This window comes from Manacus candei, unplaced genomic scaffold, assembly GCF_025592945.1.
Source record: "Manacus candei isolate 608988 ecotype Guabito, Panama unplaced genomic scaffold, ASM2559294v1 h1tg000009l, whole genome shotgun sequence".
Lineage (NCBI taxonomy): Eukaryota > Metazoa > Chordata > Aves > Passeriformes > Pipridae > Manacus > Manacus candei.
Window position 1 is genome coordinate 3,308,414 of NW_026138057.1, and position 19,164 is coordinate 3,327,577.

Below are 19,164 nucleotides of genomic sequence, written 5' to 3' on the forward strand. Positions count from 1 at the left end.
CCAACCAGCTCAGCCACTCCCTCTGAAATGCCACCTCTCTCCCCTCTACATCACCCCCCCCTTTCCTACATAAAACAGTGGTCGTGTCCCCTCTAAATTACCCCCAGTTTTCAGCTAAAAGGGTCACCTCTGTCCCCTCTATGGAACTCCAGGTTTTCTGTCCAAAATGCTGCCTCGGTCTTCTCTGAGTTCCCAGCCTTTCTCTCAGAAAGGCTCCTTTTTCCTCGATAAGGTACCGCCGGATTCACCCCACAAAAAAGGTGATTTTGTTTCATCCAAATTACCTCAGCAATTCTATGGAAAATGTCACCTCTGCTCCCCCTCCCAATTTGCCTCTGCTTTTCCCTCACAAACTTTCCTTCTGTCCCCTGCACAGGAACTTGGGTTTGACCCCCAAACCTCCCCTGCCCAGCTCAGGTTTTACCCCAGAATTGTCCCTTCCTGTCCTGCTGGGAGAACCTCGATTTCCCCTGCAGAATGTCCCTCACTAATTGCCTCGGTTTTAACTCAAAATGTTCATTTTACCCCCCCGGGGGAGAGACAGGAGACCACAAGTCCCGGGTGCCCCGGGAACCCCCCCGGCCCCAGCCCGGCCCGGCCGCTCCTTCCCCGCTCGGTGCCACCGCCCTGGGGTGACAGGGAGGGGACAGGAACAACCCCCGACACACCGAGCTGCCCCTGCTGCTGCACAGCGAGTGCCTGCCTCACATTTTCCAGCCCTTCAGTGTTTAACGTATTCGTACAAAAGTTTTATTTTAATTTTCAAACCCTATGGATCCACGTTTGGAATTTCTCATAGCTCAAAATCCTGTATATATTATAACAGGTATGGGGTTTTATTTTGAAATCAGTTTTCATATGAATTGATATTATTCATCAATAGATTTAAAAATAACAAACTTTAAAGAGTTTACTATTCATAGAGTCACACAGCCCCTCCTTATGAATTTTAAGGCATTTTTGGGCTGTCCCCTCCGTTTTTGGGGGAACCCACTGGACCCCCTTGACTCCCCACTCATATTCTCCACCACAACACCACCCTCCCAGTGACACCGGAGTGCCCCAAATGACATTATCAGAGATGATGACACAGAGCCCCCCACCCTGCACACGTGTCCCCAGGGATGGGGCGTGGCCGGGACATCCTCACTGCGACATCCCCGGGGTGCCGGTGCCGACATCATCATAGTCCATGTGCCCCGGGGGCTGTCCCGGGGGGTCCCCTGTGGCTCCGGGGGGACTTGGAGGGGGGCAGCTCCCACCTTGGGGACAGCAAAGGCAGGTGCCTGAGGGGGACAACTCCGTGTCCCCCCTCCAGACCCCACCTGGGGTGTTTCTGTGTTTCTGCAGCCCCCGTGGATCTGGTGCGGGATCCCAGCTCACCACCATAGCCAAACCCCTCATGGAGTGGCTCTGCAGGGGGGACAGGGCAGCTGTGGTCCCACTTACCTGTGGGTGGGACACAGATCGAGCTCCTCTGTGCCACTCCCTCGGAGATGTCCCCAGTGCTGGAAGTGGGGGACTCTGGCACGGCCGTGGCATCGTCGTATCCATTTGGGGTTCCAACCATGGCATCGTCGTAGCCATCCGAGGTTCCTGCTGTAGCATCGTCGTAGCCATCTGGGATTCCGTGCCAAGGCAGGGCAGGGGGGGCTGGGACTGGCACGGGGGTACATGGCACTGACCCGGTGGCCATGGCAGAGACTGGCTGTGCCATCCCCCTCTGGTTGTGCCATCCCCCTATGGCTGTGCCATCCCCCTCTGCCCGTGCCACCAGGGATGTGTTGGTGGCCCTTGGTCCCTCAGGGAAAGGCGATGCTTCTCTGCCCACTAACGAGGGGGACATGTCCCCTCAGCTCCCCAGCCCTGCCGTGTCCCCTGTCCCCAGCACTCCCCGCTGGGTTCCTGCCCTGTGCCCCTACCTGGGGCTGCCCCGGTGTCACTCCCCTCCACGCTGTCCCCGGTGTAATACAGCAGCTTCTTCACTGAGCCCTCCCGCGGGGAACCTGCAAGGGGAAAACAGAGTGTTGGGGGTGGCCAGAGGTGGCACCGCGGGTGACACAACCTCAGCCACAGAGCAGGGCTGTGATGGGACCCAGGGACCCCCCACACCACGGGGAGGAGCCAGTGCTGTGCCACCAGGACCCGCTGCCGCGGTGGGACTGTGGGGCAGAGCCCCTCTGTCCGGGCAGAGCTGGGGCACGGGGTCTGCACCGACCTGGGGGACTGGGCACCTCTTGGTACTCCGGCATGGCGCTGTAGTCCAGCTCCTCGTAGATGGCGTCGGGGATGGCACCCACGGCTCTGCCGGGGCCTGCAACAAGAGGCAGCGCTCTCCCAGGGCCGTGGGCACCGTGGGTGGCACCGGGGTCACCCACTGCCCACCCTCCGAGCCGTTCCACACGGGGGGAGCCCCTGAACCCCCAAAGCGGCTCTGCCCCGGCACCCACCCGCCGGGACCCACCTCGGCGCCAAGCGCGGGCACGGCACATCAGCACGGCCAGGGCGCCCAGGGCCAGGCACAGCAGCGTCCCCAGGACCACGCACAGCACCACCGGCACCGGCACAGTCCCCCTGGCCACCGCAGGGCCGCTGCTGCTGGGGACAGCTGTGGGGACACGGCCAGGCAGTGAGGGCAGGGGGATCCCAGCCGGCCCGGCGGGGGGGCTGCTGGCACGGGCAGAGCTACCTGTGCAGGTGGCCCCGTCCGGGCACAGGGGGGTGGCTGTCTCGCTGGGGTTGTCACTGTCCTCCGCACAAGCCACGTAGGCGTCCCCTCGGGGGCCGCAGGCCTGCAGGTGCCAGGGTGCCGAGGGGCACCCCCAGAGCGAGCGGGCCCCCTCCTCGCAGCCCACCCAAGCCAGCCAGGCGGGGGCCGGCTGCAGGGCTGGTACGGGTGCCAGCTGCCCCCCGTCCCCACAGCCCAGCTGCCGGCAGACGGCGGCGGCGGTGCCGGGGCTGGTGCCGGTGGCGCACACGCGGCCCCAGGTGCCGTTGTGGAGCAGCTCCAGGGACCCGCTGCAGCGCCCGCGCCCGCCCGCCAGCCGCAGGGAGAGCTGCTCTGCGAGGGGAGCAGGGGGGTCACGGCACGGACGGGAACCCCCCGGGGGCTCTGCTGCTCCCCGCCCCGGGGACACCCGACACTCACCTGAGCAGACGGCCCCGGCCCCGGCCCCGCGCTCGCACTCGCGCCCTTCCGAGCGTGGGCATTCCCAGAGAGACTCCTCGCTCCCGGCGCACTCAACCACGTACGGCCACGCTGTCCCCGGCCCGGGGCCGAAGCGCGCCGAGCCGGGGGCCTCCAGTGCCGCGCCACAGCCCAGCTCCCGGCACACAACGGCGGCGGCCCGCAGGTCCCAGCGCTCCTGGCACACGCTGCTCCAGGTGCCACCGGCATAGACCTCCACTCGCCCGGCGCAGCGCCCGGCACCGCCCGCCAGCCTCACCCGCCGGCTGCCTGCGGGCACGGAAGGACCGGGCTGGGGGCTGCTCGGGGCACCAGCACCCCGGCCCTTCTCGGGACACCCACCTGAGCAGACGATGACCATCTCCTCAGGGCTGCTGGTTGGTGCAGGGCCCATCCCTAAGACATCAGAGATCTTCTCTGGCATGTCCTCCATCTCCTCAAGGCTCCTGGTCAGCTCAGGGCCCATCCCCGACATCTCCCTCCTCACGACATCCATCTCCTCCGTCACGACATCCACCTCCCTGGAGCTGCTGGTCAGTGCAGTGGGTGCCATACCCAAGGCTGTGTAGATCTCCTTTGGCAGGCCACAACCCAGCACAGCACACACCATGTAGACATCCCATCTCTTCTGCTGCTCCACAGGCACACGGCGCCAGGCTGGGGTGGTTATGGCCTCCTCCAGCCGCCCGTCACACCGGCTCTCACCCTCCACCAGCCGCACGGAATTGATGGTGCCTTCAGTGCCTGAAAATCACCAGCAGTGCCGTGGGGCTGTGGCACCTGGTTCAGCCCTCCCCTCATTGCAAAACAGCCCTGAGTGCTCCGCTCCCAGTTCCTGGGGTGTCCCAAAAGCCCTTGGAGGCTCTTCCCACAGGTGCCACACAGACCTGAGCAATTGACGGCGGCGGCGTTCCCCGGGGTGCAGGGGGGCTCCCCCAGCACCGACACGGGGCACTCGCCCGGGTGCCGCTCGCTCCCGCTGCAGCCGAAGGCGTCCGGCCTCAGTGGCCTGTCCCCGCTGCCGAAGGAGCCTCCCGGGGGCACGGTGACGGCGTGGCCACAGCCCAGGTGCCGGCACAGGACGTCGGCATCGGGCAGGTCCCAGTCGGTGGCGCAGACGGACCCCCACGTGCCCCTCACGGCCACCTCCACCCGCCCGGCACAGCCCGAGCTGCTGTTCCCCAGCCGGAAACCCGTGTAGGCTGTGGCAGAAAGGCCGTTCAGGGGGGTGATGCTGGGGGGACCCCCAACACCCCCGGTGTCCCCGGTGCTTACGGGAGCAGATGATGGTGGCGTGGCCAGCGCAGCCCTGGCTGTGGGGCACCCGCCGGGCGCAGGCGCTGAGGAGGGGCTCGCTGCCGGTGCAGTTGAACCCCCCCTCCCACAACGGCCCCGTTCCCGCCCCAAACCGGCCGCTGCCGGGGATGGCCAGCGCCGCGCCGCAGCCCAGCTCCCGGCACACCACCTGGGCCACCTTCATGTCCACGTGCTCCGCGCAGACGCCAACCCAGGCCTGGCGCTGCCGCACCTCCAACTGCCCGGCACAGGCTCTGTCACCTCCGACCAGCCGGGAAAACCCTGCGGGAGCGGTGCAGAGTTGGCACTGAGGGATGTGCCGGGAGTGCCGCGTCCCTCCCAGCCCGGTTCCTACCTTGGCAGATGACGGAAGTGTCATAGTCATGGGGACCTCTGTAGGGTCCCCAGCCGCGGATCTCGCAGTCCCACAGTGTGGCCTCCTCCCCATTGCAGTCCACCAGGACCAGGTTGATGGGCCCAGCCCCTATGCCAAAGCGGTCACGGGAGGAGTAGGCGCCGGCAGCCGAGCCACAGCCCAGCTGCTGGCACACCACCTCGGCGTCCTCCATGTCCCAGTTGTTATCTCCCACTGAGCCCCAGTGTCCCCGTAGCTTCACCTCCACCCTCCCGGAACAGGGACCGCCGCCATCCACCAGCCTCAGCTCCACGGCCTCTGCACCGGGACACCGGCACAGCTCAGCCCTGCCTGGCACACCCCGGCACAAGGTGGGTGTCCCGGCACGGCCAGCCTGTCCCCTTCACCTGTGCAGATCACCCCCACGTCCCGCTCGTGGTCGCAGTAGTGCTGGCCCCATTCGTAGTGCGGACACTCCTCCAGCACCTCCTCGGTGCCAAGGCAGTAGAAGGGTTGGAGCCAGATCCGGCCGCTGCCCTGCCCGAACGGGGCGTACGGGGACGACGAGGCCACGCGGCCACAGCCCAGCTGCCGGCACACCACGGTGGCCCAGAGGGCTTGCCAGTCGAAGTCGTAGACGCAGACGGAGCCCCACTCACCGTCGTGATTCACCTCCACGCGTCCGGCACAGCGCCCGCCGCCCCCCACCAGCCGCAGCTGCCCGGAGCCTGCGGCACGGAGGGGCCTGAGCCGGGCCCGGCACCGGCGGGTCCCCGCTCCCACCACCCCGCCACTCACCCCCACACAGTTGCAGGCACAGCAGCAGCCCCAGCGCCCCGACCGGCCCCATCCCACCGTCCCGCACCCCCAGCGCAGGCAGGGGATGATGTAGCGGCAGCGCCGGAGCCGGTGCAGGCGGCAGCACCAGGGGAGCCTTTATCAGCCGGGGGATCGCCCAGCTGCGGGGCCACGGCCTCCAATAACCTGCTTCGTGCCCAAATATGAGGCTCGGCTCCGCTTCTGGCGTCACACACCTCGCCACAGTGGGCCGGCACACGGATGTCCCCGGGGGGAGCCGCCCCCACCCCAGCACCTGGGCCGGGGGGGCCCCTCCTGTACCCCCCCGTGGGTCCAACTCTGCCGCTGGAGCCCGGCAAGAGCCATCCCCGCGCCGACAGGATTCAGCCCCAATCCCGCCGGAGCCTCCACGGGACCGCCCCGAGGAGCGGCTCGAGGCAGAGCCCCGGGGCCCCCTCCCCGGTGCCCCCTCCCCGGGCGGTGGGAGCAGCCCCCGGCTCCCCGCGGGGGCGGCGGGTCCCGGTGCCTCGCGCGGGCGGTGGCACATGGCGGGGCTGCCGCAGCTGTGCCCCCGCGCTCGCCTCGCCGCCGGGGCAGGAAGGAGGCGGTCACCGCCCGCCGGGGACGCGGCCGAGGCACCGACCGCACGCGGCTCCTGCCACCTGCGCCGGCACCGATAACGCCGCCGCTCTGCGCGCCGGCACCTGGGCACGGGCAAGGCCCGGGGGGGCACAGAACCCACTCGGGGGGGAACCCGCCTGGGTGAGCCGGCAGCGAGCACCACCGCAAACAAGGCGTGCGGGAGGGGGGAGCAGCAGCTCCGTCGGGGTCTCGCTTGTGCCTGAGGGTGAGGACGGGGCTGAGCCGCCGCTCCGGCCGCGCCGAGCAGTGCCAGTGCCGGGGGAACAGCGTGTTCCCGGCGGGGTCACACCTGCAGCGGCGCAGGCACCGCCACGTGCCGCCAGTCCCGCGTGGGACCGGGCACCTGCCACCTGCCAGCGCCCCCGTGTCACCCCGCCGTGGCTTGTGGGGCTGCTCCCAACCCTGGAGAGCCCTGGGGTGTCCCCATGGTGTCGCATGGACCTGCCACAGCTGCCCGGCCTTCCCTCCCGCCCGCAGGAAGACCCGGCCGGGCAGGCAGCAGGGGACGGCACAGCTCCGGTCTCCCCACGGCGGGCGGGGACCCTGGCAGTGGTTCCCGGGGACACCGTCAGCGCCTCCCAACCCTCCCTTCCAAGGACACGGCACCGTGTCCGTCACAAGCGCTGGAATGGGGCCCGGGGTGGGGGGGAAGGCGCAGGAGAAAGATGCGGACCCCCAGCCCATGGCCCCGGCCCGTGACCACGCCCCGTGCGCGGAGCCCCCGGGAGCCGAGGGGACGTTCCCCGTTCCCCGTTCCCCATTCCCCATTCCCGCTCCCTGCGGCCCGAGCCGGGGGGACTTTCCCCCTTCCCCGTTCCCACTCCCTCACGGCCCGACGGCAGCGCAGCCCCGTGGATCGAGGGGGGCTGGAGGCGGCCCAGGAAAGGACCCCCCGCTCCCCCCGGGGCAGCTCCACAGCCCCCCTGCCCTCTCTGCCACGGGGCCCCGCTGCTCCCCCGGCTGGCACAGAGCCCCCTGCCCATGGCTGGCAAATCAGGGCCAGGGCTCGGCCTCGCTGGTGCCGTGGCACAAAGGAGCTGCGGGCACCACTGCACCTCCAAACCTCCCTGGGAGGAGAAATGAATCCTGGAGCAAGATGCTTTTACAGCACGAGGAGGCAAAGATTAAAAACCCAGAACACACTTCCCTGTGTGTTGCTTGCCCTTGCAGTGCCCCAGAACTTCTTCCAGAAAAGCAGAGGACACCCCAAAGCCATGAGCAGGCGAACCTCGAGGGATTCCCGTGCCCCCTCTGTGCCCTGGGGGTTCCCCCCCTGCTCGTGTCCCCCCAGCAGGGCCTGTCCCTCCCCTGGGGCTCAGCGAGTTGTCCTGCCTGGCTCCCACCACCTTTCCTTGAGGGACATTTTATGAACAAAAAAACCCCCCTCATTAACTCTATCTTATCCCAGAAAGGTTTGTTCTGTCCTCTAGAGATTGCCTAGGATTTTCCCTCCAAAATATTCACTGAACTTTTATGGAGCACTTCAAGTTTTACCCCAAAATTTCCTCACCTGTCCACTACTGATCACCTCAGTTTACCTCATGATGTACATGCTCTCTGCTTCAGATTACTTCTGATTTTACCCAAAAAAATTTTCCCTACTTGTCCACTACTGGCTGCCTCAGTTTACCTCTAAATGGTCATTCTCTACCCTAAATGACATCAAGTTTCACCCCCAAAATTTTTCTTCTTCTCTTTTTTACCCCAAGAATGGCCATTCCCTTCCATAAACATTACCTCAGCTTTGCCCTCAAAAATATCCCCTTCTGGCCCCTGTACCCAGGCTCTCCTCTCCCCCCTCAGTGTGACCCCAGCGTGCAGTCCCCTGCAGCCAGAGCTTGAGCTCAGCACGCTCCCTTATCAATGATTTGCTTTAATTAACCAACTCAAATGAACTAATTAAAACCAAATCAATATATTATTCATTCTTTTTAATCAAGATATATAAATACTGCAGAATATGGAAGGCAAAGGAACCATTTTAGCCTCAAAAACTCTTAAAAGAGATATACAGGGCACGGCTGCACTGCACCTCCAAACCAAGGACAATTAGGAGGAAAGAAAAACCCAGACTGAGATTCCTTGGAGATTGGTGCAGCTGCTTCCATCCAAAAAAATCCTTGGTCTGCATGAACACCTGCCTGAATCCTAGGAACCTGTGATGTCATCAATATCCTCGTGGTCCTTTTTATTAAAAGCAGATTTCCACGGAGAATTAATGAAATACAGAAAATTAAACTGAAATGTAAATGAACGTTCCCCCAGCCCAGCAGGCTGCAGCATCCAAAAGAAAATGAACAGAAAGATTATGGACTGGGATCATCACCAATCCCAAATCCCTAGAGTGGAATACCACTCTGCTTGGTTTTATAAATCACCACTTTTCTTACTGGACAAACCCACCAACTTTAGTTCAAATTCACCAAGTTCAGAACTGCGGCCACATGGATTTTACTGCCCCACGTGCGTGGTGGAACCCAGGAAAACACAAAGGGTGTGAGTCCTCTGGGAATGTTCACAAGGCACCACAGGGATCCGATGATGGATGAATTCCAGCTGGCAGAGGGAAACTTACACTGGATAACGGGAAGGAATTCCTGGCTGTGAGGGCGGGGAGGCCCTGGCACAGGTTGCTCAGAGAAGCTGTGGCTGCCCCATCCCTGGAAGTGTCCAAGGCCAGGTTGGACGGCGCTTGGAGCAACCTGGGCTGGTGGAAGGTGTCCCTGCCCACGGCCGGGGGTGGGACTGGATGATCTTCAAGGTCCCTTGCCACCCGACCCTTCCCGGACTCCACGGTTCCCGCCGCCCCCGGAGCCAGCGGCCCCTGCCCGGTGCCAGCCCGCGGTCTGTGGCTCCCCGGTGTCCCCGCCGTGTCCCCCCGCCGAGCCGGTCCCGGCCCTTTGTTCGATCCCCTCACGGCCCCTCCGCTCCCGCCCCGCTCCCCTCAGCCCGCCCTGGGCCGGCGCTGGACCGGCCGCTCCCGGCACCGGGGAGGCCCCGGGGGAGCCCCGCGACCGCCCGGCGGGCCCCGCCCGTCTCACCCCGGTGCCGGTGCCGATCCCGGTGCCGATCCCGATCCCGGTGCCGATCCCGATCCCGACTCCGATCCCAATCCCGGTCCCGATCCCGATCCCGGTCCCGTCCCGGCCGTTCGGACGCTCCCGCCGCCCCGTCACGTGACGCGCCCGCCTGCGCGCGCAGAGGCCCCGCCCCGCTCGGGAGCGCGCGCGGGAAACGGCTCCGGGAACGGGACGGGAAGGGACGGGATGCGATGGGATGGGAATGGGATGGGAACGGGTTCGTGCAGATCAGCCGTGGGGCAGCGCGGCCTTTCTTTCCAATTTCCTTTTCTTTTCTCTTTATGCCCTTTTATTTTCTCCCCCCTCCTTTTCATTTAGTTTTACCATTTTTCCTTTTCCCCATTTTCTTCTGGTTTTCTTGCCCCTTTTTCTTTTCTTTTTTTCTCCTTTTCTTCTTTTTTTCCTCTGTTTTTATTTTCTCTTTTCTCTCCCTTTTCCTTTCCTCTCCTTTTTCTTTTCTTTCCCCCTTTTCCTTTCTATTTTTCTATTTTCCCCCTTTCCCCTCCTTTTTCCTTTTTTCTTTTATCTTATTTTTCCTTTAATCTCATTTTCCCCTTTTCCTTTTCTCTTTTCCACTTTTCCCTTTTTTGCCATTTCTCTTTTTCTCCCTTTTTCTTTTCTCTTTTCCTATTTTACTTTCTCTCTTTTTCCCATTTCCCCCTTTTTCTGTTCTCTCTTTCCCCTTTCCCTTTTTCTCCTTTGATGCTCAGCCCTGTGCCCCGTTAAATTCAGCTCCCCAGGGCACGAGGACATTCCTAAGCAATAAAAGCCCCTCTCCCTCTGTGCCATAACTCACAGCAGGGCCCGGGAACAAACAGCTGGAGACACATCTGGAGCAGAGGTTGGGATCCCCCAGTGGAAGCCCCTTCCCTTGGGATGTGTGTCCAAAACCAGCCTCAATGAACTGAATTTGAGGGAAGCCCTTTGCCTCGAGCTCTTGCTGGGCACAGATTGGAGCCGCTGGTTCTTGGCACGTGGAAACAAAATTTTCCATGAATTTTTAAAGTTGGACAACAGAATAATTTCTGTCCAAGCCCCTCTTCCCCCTGCAGATGTGTGGCTTCACCTGTTACTTTGATTCAATATCCAAGCCAATATAATAAACTACACCAAAAACTCACTTCAGATTTTATAGTTGTTGATCTTTTAGTGTGTAAATATACTGAAAGAAAACAAAACCAGCCAAGAAAGAGGAAGAATAATGCTCCTGTATAATGCTCCTGAGGAACTGCTGCAGCACTCTCTGATGGTTAGTAATACACAGAGAATGGCCTTAGGAAACTGAAAATTCCAGGTATAACACCTAAAATAATTTGCAACTTAGGTACTGTTTTCTTAATTAAAATACAATAAATTCCTCTCTAAAGCCGGGACATAGAAAAATAACACACAGCAAAGGGGAAAAAATCATATTATGAAAACTCTTCCCAAGTATTTAACAGAATTATTTCAATTTTAGTATCAGTTTTTCAGTCACCAGTTTAAACAGAGCAGCCAGTACTCCCCACTGGAAGCAGGAAGAGTGATAAATCCACTGTTTAATGAACTTTCACCTGCCAAACAGAAGGAAAAAGACAAAATACATAAACACTGCAACACAGGGAAACATTCTTAAATTCAACACATTTTACAGGATACGAAGATTTGCAGTTGCAGAACTGAGAGCTGGGCCAGGGTTGGTGCTTCTGCTCCATAACTCGGCCAGGGGGAGACCAGATCCATCAACAAAACTGTTTGTTCAGGTCATTTCCAGGCAACCAGAGCTGTCTCCCACAGGGACACCAGCGGGGCCGGGGCAGGAGGGTTACAAACAGCAAATTCTATGGAATATCAACCTGTCCTTGTCCCGATCCCGCTGAGCAAACCTGGAACCGCGGCTGCTTCCTGGCAAACCTGGCCTTAAAGCAGCAGCTCTGCAGGGGAATATCCGGGCTCCAGGAGGCACTGGGAGGCTGTTCCAGCAGGAATTCCCCATGGAATTGCAGGCTGTATGTAAACCTGAGACCGGAACCCAAACCTGGGCCCCCGCAGAGAACAATCTTTGTGCTGCCCTGTCGGCCAAAGCCGCTGCACTGAGAGATCTTGGCAGCCTGAGGGAGGGCATTCTCTCCATGCCAGCAACCAGCATCTCCCCAGGGGACAATCCAAGTCCCAACCAATTCCTTTGGCCTTTCCACAGGGACAGTGACCCTTATTTGGTCCTGCTCTCCCACCGTTCATTTTGGGGGATCCATTTGTGCTGGTTTACGTTCCACGACTCCACCCACAGCTGGAGATTTGGGGCTGTGCTTCTCTGCTCCCAGCAGGTTCCCTAAGGAGCCAGATACTCCAACAATCCCCTCGTTTGACTTTCTAGGTGAATTGTACACAAGCCAGTCCCCCATTCCCTATCCAGGCTGGGAGTGCTCGTGCCCTTGGCACAGTTGGCTCTGGCTGGGCAGGAACTGAGAACAGGACACGGGGCAGAGTGGATCAGCTGCCCAGGGATCCTCCAGGATTCTCACAGAGACAGCAGCATCTGTGCTAAAAGCAGTTGAGGTCCAGGAAGAGACTGGGACAAACCAGGACAAAGCAGTATGGCTTCTGAGGGTTTTCCAGGTTTTGCCAGCAGCCTTGGAAGTAGTGCCAGTGAGTTCTGATGGGTTTCTGGAGGGTCACTGCTTCAGTCTTCTGCTTTTCCCTGAACCTCTGGTGTGTACTTTCTGAGCTCAGCTGGAAACAGATTTTCCAGCAAACAGAAATCCTTCTCATCCTGAGAAGCTACATTTTTTGAACTTCCTATCAAAGCAGATCTTCAGAGCTTTGTTCCCAGCAGTGAAAGTCCCTGGCGTTGGGACCGTGACGGCAGGGAGCCGCAGGAGCGATCAGACAGGGACGTCTCCTTAACGCTGCGGCTCCGGAGGCTCCCGAGCTGCAGCGGGACAGAGCCGCGGGGCGCGGGCAGCGCAGAGCGGCGGCGTTATCGGTGCCGGCGCAGGTGGCAGGAGCCGCGTGCGGTCGGTGCCTCGGCCGCGTCCCCGGCGGGCGGTGACCGCCTCCTTCCTGCCCCGGCGGCGAGGCGAGCGCGGGGGCACAGCTGCGGCAGCCCCGCCATGTGCCACCGCCCGCGCGAGGCACCGGGACCCGCCGCCCCCGCGGGGAGCCGGGGGCTGCTCCCACCGCCCGGGGAGGGGGCACCGGGGAGGGGGCCCCGGGGCTCTGCCTCGAGCCGCTCCTCGGGGCGGTCCCGTGGAGGCTCCGGCGGGATTGGGGCTGAATCCTGTCGGCGCGGGGATGGCTCTTGCCGGGCTCCAGCGGCAGAGTTGGACCCACGGGGGGTACAGGAGGGGCCCCCTCGGCCCAGGTGCTGGGGGGGGGCGGCTCCCCCCGGGGACATCCGTGTGCCGGCCCACTGTGGCGAGGTGTGTGACGCCAGAAGCGAAGCCGAGCCTCATATTTGGGCACGAAGCAGGTTATTGGAGGCCGTGGCCCCGCAGCTGGGCGATCCCCCGGCTGATAAAGGCTCCCCTGGTGCTGCCGCCTGCACCGGCTCCGGCGCTGCCGCTACATCATCCCCTGCCTGCGCTGGGGGTGCGGGACGGTGGGATGGGGCCGGTCGGGGCGCTGGGGCTGCTGCTGTGCCTGCAGCTGTGTGGGGGTGAGTGGCGGGGTGGTGGGAGCGGGGACCCGCCGGTGCCGGGCCCGGCTCAGGCCCCTCCGTGCCGCAGGCTCCGGGCAGCTGCGGCTGGTGGGGGGCGGCGGGCGCTGTGCCGGACGCGTGGAGGTGAATCACGACGGTGAGTGGGGCTCCGTCTGCGTCTACGATTCCGACCGGGAAGCCCTCTGGGCCACCGTGGTGTGCCGGCAGCTGGGCTGTGGCCGCGTGGCCTCGTCGTCCCCGTACGCCCCGTTCGGGCAGGGCAGCGGCCGGATCTGGCTCCAGCCCTTCTACTGCCTTGGCACCGAGGAGGTGCTGGAGGAGTGTCCACACTTTGGATGGGGCCAGCACTACTGTGGCCACGAGCGAGACGTGGGGGTGACCTGCACAGGTGAGGGGGACAGGCTGGCCATGCCAGGACACCCACCTTGTGCCGGGGTGTGCCAGGCAGGGCTGAGCTGTGCCGGTGTCCCGGTGCAGAGGCCTTGGAGCTGAGGCTGGTGGATGGCGGCGGTCCCTGCGCCGGGAGGGTGGAGGTGAAGCTGCGGGGACACTGGGGCTCGGTGGCAGATCGCACCTGGTTCATGGAGGACGCCGAGGTGGTGTGCCAGCAGCTGGGCTGTGGCTCAGCTGCCGGCGCCTACTTCGCCCGCGACCGCTTTGGCACAGGGACCGGGCCCATCAGCCTGGCTGTGGTGGACTGCAACGGGGACGAGGCCACACTCTGGGACTGCGACATCTATGGCTGGGGACCCTACAACGGTAGCCATGATGTTGACGCTGCCGTCATCTGCCAAGGTAGGAGCCGGGCTGGGAGGGACACGGTACTCCTGGCACATCCCTCAGTGCCAACTCTGCACCGCTCCCGCAGGGTTTTCCCGGCTGGTCGGAGGTGACAGAGCCTGTGCCGGGCGGTTGGAGGTGCGGCAGCGCCAGGCCTGGGTTGGCGTCTGCGCGGAGCACGTGGACATGAAGGTGGCCCAGGTGGTGTGCCGGGAGCTGGGCTGCGGCGCGGCGCTGGCCATCCCCGGCAGCGGCCGGTTTGGGGCGGGAACGGGGCCGCTGTGGGAGGGGGGGTTCAACTGCACCGGCACCGAGCCCCTCCTCAGCGCCTGCGCCCGGCGGGTGCCCCACAGCCAGGGCTGCGCTGGCCACGCCACCATCATCTGCTCCCGTAAGCACCGGGGACACCGGGGGTGTTGGGGGTCCCCCCAGCATCACCCCCCTGAATGCCCTTTCTGCCACAGCCTACACGGGCTTCCGGCTGGGGAACAGCAGCTCGGGCTGTGCCGGGCGGGTGGAGGTGGCGGTGAGGGGCACGTGGGGGTCCGTCTGTGCCACCGACTGGGACCTGCCCGATGCCGACGTCCTGTGCCGCCACCTGGGCTGTGGCCACGCCGTCACCGTGCCCCCGGGAGGCTCCTTCGGCAGCGGGGACGGGCCGCTGAGGCCGGACGCCTTCGGCTGCAGCGGGAGCGAGCGGCACCCGGGCGAGTGCCCCGTGGCGGTGCTGGGGGAGCCCCCCTGCACCCCGGGGAACGCCGCCGCCGTCAACTGCTCAGGTCTGTGTGGCACCTGTGGGAAGAGCCTCCAAGGGCTTTTGGGACACCCCAGGAACTGGGAGCAGAGCACTCAGGGCTGTTTTGCGATGAGGGGAGGGCTGAACCAGGTGCCAGAGCCCCACGGCACTGCTGGTGATTTTTCAGGCACTGAAGGCACCATCAATTCCGTGCGGCTGGTGGAGGGTGAGAGCCGGTGTGACGGGCGGCTGGAGGAGGCCATAACCACCCCAGCCTGGCGCCGTGTGCCTGTGGAGCAGCAGAAGAGATGGGATGTCTACATGGTGTGTGCTGTGCTGGGTTGTGGCCTGCCAAAGGAGATCTACACAGCCTCGGGTATGGCACCCACTGCACTGACCAGCAGCTCCAGGGAGGTGGATGTCGTGACGAGGGAGATGTACGACATCTCGGGGATGGGCCCTGAGCTGACCAGGAGCCTCGAGAAGACAGAGGACGTGGCAGAGGAGATCTCTGATGTCTTAGGGATGGGCCCTGCACCAACCAGCAGCCCTGAGGAGATGGTCATCGTCTGCTCAGGTGGGTGTCCCGAGAAGGGCCGGGGTGCTGGTGCCCCGAGCAGCCCCCAGCCCGGTCCTTCCGTGCCCGCAGGCAGCCGGCGGGTGAGGCTGGCGGGCGGTGCCGGGCGCTGCGCCGGGCGGGTGGAGGTCTATGCCGGTGGCACCTGGAGCAGCGTGTGCCAGGAGCGCTGGGACCTGCGGGCCGCCGCCGTTGTGTGCCGGGAGCTGGGCTGTGGCGCGGCACTGGAGGCCCCCGGCTCGGCGCGCTTCGGCCCCGGGCCGGGGACAGCGTGGCCGTACGTGGTTGAGTGCGCCGGGAGCGAGGAGTCTCTCTGGGAATGCCCACGCTCGGAAGGGCGCGAGTGCGAGCGCGGGGCCGGGGCCGGGGCCGTCTGCTCAGGTGAGTGTCGGGTGTCCCCGGGGCGGGGAGCAGCAGAGCCCCCGGGGGGTTCCCGTCCGTGCCGTGACCCCCCTGCTCCCCTCGCAGAGCAGCTCTCCCTGCGGCTGGCGGGCGGGCGCGGGCGCTGCAGCGGGTCCCTGGAGCTGCTCCACAACGGCACCTGGGGCCGCGTGTGCGCCACCGGCACCAGCCCCGGCACCGCCGCCGCCGTCTGCCGGCAGCTGGGCTGTGGGGACGGGGGGCAGCTGGCACCCGTACCAGCCCTGCAGCCGGCCCCCGCCTGGCTGGCCTGGGTGGGCTGCGAGGAGGGGGCCCGCTCGCTCTGGGGGTGCCCCTCGGCACCCTGGCACCTGCAGGCCTGCGGCCCCCGAGGGGACGCCTACGTGGCTTGTGCGGAGGACAGTGACAACCCCAGCGAGACAGCCACCCCCCTGTGCCCGGACGGGACCACCTGCACAGGTAGCTCTGCCCGTGCCAGCAGCCCCCCCGCCGGGCCGGCTGGGATCCCCCTGCCCTCACTGCCTGCCCATGTCCCCACAGCTGTCCCCAGCAGCAGCGGCCCTGCGGTGGCCACGGGGGCTGTGCCAGTGACAAGCGGGCAGGTGGCCAGGGGGACTGTGCCGGTGCTGGTGGTCCTGTGCGTGGTCCTGGGGACGCTGCTGTGCCTGGCCCTGGGCGCCCTGGCCGTGCTGATGTGCCGTGCCCGTGTTTGGTGCCGAGGTGGGTCCCGGCGGGTGGGTGCCGGGGCAGAGCCGCTTTGGGGGTTCAGGGGCTCCCCCCGTGTGGAACGGCTCGGAGGGTGGGCAGTGGGTGACCCCGGTGCCACCCACGGTGCCCACGGCCCTGGGAGAGCGCTGCCTCTTGTTGCAGGCCCCGGCAGAGCCGTGGGTGCCATCCCCGACGCCATCTACGAGGAGCTGGACTACAGCGCCATGCCGGAGTACCAGGAGGTGCCCAGTCGCCCAGGTCGGTGCAGCCCCCGTGCCCCAGCTCTGCCCGGACAGGGGGGCTCTGCCCCACAGTCCCACCGCGGCAGCGGGTCCTGGTGGCACAGCACTGGCTCCTCCCCGTGGTGTGGGGGGTCCCTGGGTCCCATCACAGCCCTGCTCTGTGGCTGAGGTTGTGTCACCCGCGGTGCCACCTCTGGCCACCCCCAACACTCTGTTTTCCCCCTGCAGGTTCCCCGCGGGAGGGCTCAGTGAAGAAGCTGCTGTATTACACCGGGGACAGCGTGGAGGGGAGTGACACCGGGGCAGCCCCAGGTAGGGGCACAGGGCAGGAACCCAGCGGGGAGCGCTGGGGACAGGGGACACGGCAGGGCTGGGGAGCTGAGGGGACACATCCCCCTCGTTAGTGGGCAGAGAAGCATCGCCTTTCCCTGAGGGACCAAGGGCCACCATCACATCCCTGGTGGCACAGCCGGAGGACGATGGCACAGCCATAGGGGGATGGCACAGCTGGAGGGCGATAGCACAGCTGGAGGGGGATGGCACAGCCAGTCCCTGCCATGGCCACCGGGTCAGTGCCATGTACCCCCATGCCAGTCCCAGCCCCCCCTGCCCTGCCTGGGCATGGAACCACGGATGGCTACGATGATGCCAAGGCTGGAACCTCAGATGGCCACCACGATGCAATGGCTGGAACCCTGGAGGGCTACGACGATCCCATGGTTGGAACCCCAAATGGATACGATGATGCCACGGCCGTGCCAGAGGAGTCCCCCACTCCCAGCACTGGGGACATCTCCGAGGGGGTGGCACAGAGGGGCTGGATCTGTGTCCCACCCACAGGTAAGAGGGACCACAGCTGCCCTGTCCCCCCTGCAGAGCCACTCCATGGGGGGTTTGGCTATGGTGGTGAGCTGGGATCCATCAGCAGATCCACGGGGGCTGCAGAATCACAGGAACACCCCAGGTGGGGTCTGGAGGGGGGACACGGAGTTGTCCCCCTGAGGCACCTGCCTTTGCTGTCCCCAAGGTGGGAGCTGCCCCCCTCCAAGTCCCCCCGGAGCCACAAGGGACCCCCCGGGACAGCCCCCGGGGCACATGGACTATGATGATGTCGGCACCGGCACCCCGGGGATGTCGCAGTGAGGATGTCCCGGCCATGTCCCATCCCTGGGGACACGTGTGCAGGGTGGGGGGCTCTGTGTCATCATCTCTGATAATGTCATTTGGGGCACTCCGGTGTCACTGGGAGGGTGGTGTTGTGGTGGAGAATATGAGTGGGGAGTCAAGGGGGTCCGGTGGGTTCCCCCAAGAACGGAGGGGACAGCCCAAAAATGCCTTAAAATTCATAAGGAGGGGCTGTGTGACTCTATGAATAGTAAACTCTTTAAAGTTTGTTATTTTTAAATCTATTGATGAATAATATCAATTCATATGAAAACTGATTTCAAAATAAAACCCCATACCTGTTATAATATATACAGGATTTTGAGCTATGAGAAATTCCAAACGTGGATCCATAGGGTTTGAAAATTAAAATAAAACTTTTGTACGAATACATTAAACACTGAAGGGCTGGAAAATGTGAGGCAGGCACTCGCTGTGCAGCAGCAGGGGCAGGTCGGTGTGTCGGGGGTTGTTCCTGTCCCCTCCCTGTCACCCCAGGGCGGTGGCACCGAGCGGGGAAGGAGCGGCTGGGCGGGGCTGGGGCTGGGGGGGTTCCCGGGGCACCCGGGACTTGTGGTCTCCTGTCTCTCCTGGGGGCGTTAAAATGAACATTTTGAGTTAAAACCGAGGCAATTAGTGAGGGACATTCTGCAGGGGAAATCGAGGTTCACCCAGCAGGACAGGAAGGGACAATTCTGGGGTAAAACCTGAGCTGGGCAGGGGAGGTTTGGGGGTCAAACCCAAGTTCCTATGCAGGGGACAGAAGGAAAGTTTGTGAGGGAAAAGCAGAGGCAAATTGGGAGGGGAAGCAGAGGTGACATTTTCCATAGAATTGCTGAGGTAATTTGGATGAAACAAAATCACCTTTTTTGTGGGGTGAATCCGGGGGGACCTTATCGAGGAAAAAGGACCACTCTTTGCCTCATAACCCTGCATGGGGAAAGGCTTTGGGATTCCGAGGCAAACCCTGAGACACCCAGAGAGCAACAGCCCCGCAGCCCTGCCACGGCTGCCCCGGGGGCACCCGGCAGGTAACGGGCTCACCCGGCCCCCGCTGCCAAACACAAGGCGCCCCTAAACGCCCCCGGCTGCCCCGGTGCACAAACCCAGCGGCCAAGGCGCTCTCCCCTCCGCAGCCCGGGCAGCAGCGGGGCCGCACCCTCAGCCCTCACACACAACCGCCCGCACCCGCCCCGCCGGCCCTTTATACCGCGGGCCGGCAGCGCTGCCCAATCAGCACTCGAGCGCCTCCGCCCAATCCCAGCCCGCCTGGTCCTGCGGCCCCGCCCCGCCCGCTCAGCCCGGCCCCGCCCCTCGGCGCGGCCCCGCCCCCGTTCCCTCAGCGCGGCCCCGCCCCCGTTCCCTCAGCGCGGCCCCGCCCCCGTTCCCTCAGCGCGGCCCCGCCCCCGTTCCCTCAGCCCGGCCCCGCCCTGCCAACAACCGGGTAAAGGAAAATGGTGTTTCCTGCTGGAAAAGGATTGTCTAGGAACATAAATTTTGGACCGGTGATGCAGCTATTGAAGGAGGGGAATAGTTTAGAGAAACTGAGCAGCACTTTTGTTACACGCACTAATCAAA

General features: G+C 63.7%; 2 protein-coding genes and 1 pseudogene across 2 annotated transcripts in view; 2 read left to right on the plus strand and 1 right to left on the minus strand.

Moving 5' to 3' along the window:
- Window positions 1-17,740, plus strand: part of LOC127466287 (antigen WC1.1-like) — a 31,720-nt gene extending 13,980 nt beyond the window's left edge. Inside the window, exon 14 of the mRNA XM_051776947.1 lies at window positions 17,608-17,740. The gene's annotated coding sequence lies outside the window, so the exon portion shown is untranslated. The remainder of the gene's footprint in view (window positions 1-17,607) is intronic.
- On the minus strand, window positions 1,831-5,688 carry LOC127465733 (scavenger receptor cysteine-rich type 1 protein M130-like). Its single transcript, XM_051776267.1, has 11 exons — window positions 5,637-5,688; window positions 5,246-5,566; window positions 4,839-5,156; window positions 4,463-4,765; window positions 4,075-4,389; window positions 3,530-3,922; window positions 3,149-3,457; window positions 2,716-3,061; window positions 2,465-2,667; window positions 2,219-2,314; window positions 1,831-2,006 (listed from the first exon to the last, which is right to left on the minus strand). The coding sequence occupies exons 1-11, from the start codon at window positions 5,686-5,688 to the stop codon at window positions 1,831-1,833; spliced, it is 2,832 nt and encodes a 943-aa protein (XP_051632227.1).
- On the plus strand, window positions 12,632-17,609 carry LOC127465745 (scavenger receptor cysteine-rich type 1 protein M130-like; annotated as a pseudogene).
- Window positions 17,741-19,164: the final 1,424 nt, after the last annotated feature.

What these genes read in the sequence shown, in the direction of transcription:
- LOC127465733 (XM_051776267.1), bottom strand. Translation starts at nt 5,688, where the DNA reads ATGGGGCCGGTCGGGGCGCTGGGGCTGCTGCTGTGCCTGCAACTGTGT. An exon ending in CGCCGCCGTCAATTGCTCAG is followed by an intron (nt 3,923 to 4,074) that starts GTCTGTGTGGCA and finishes CAGGCACTGAAG; the next exon opens with GCACCATCAATTCCGTGCGG. An exon ending in GATGGTCATCGTCTGCTCAG is followed by an intron (nt 3,458 to 3,529) that starts GTGGGTGTCCCG and finishes CCGTGCCCGCAG; the next exon opens with GCAGCCGGCGGGTGAGGCTG.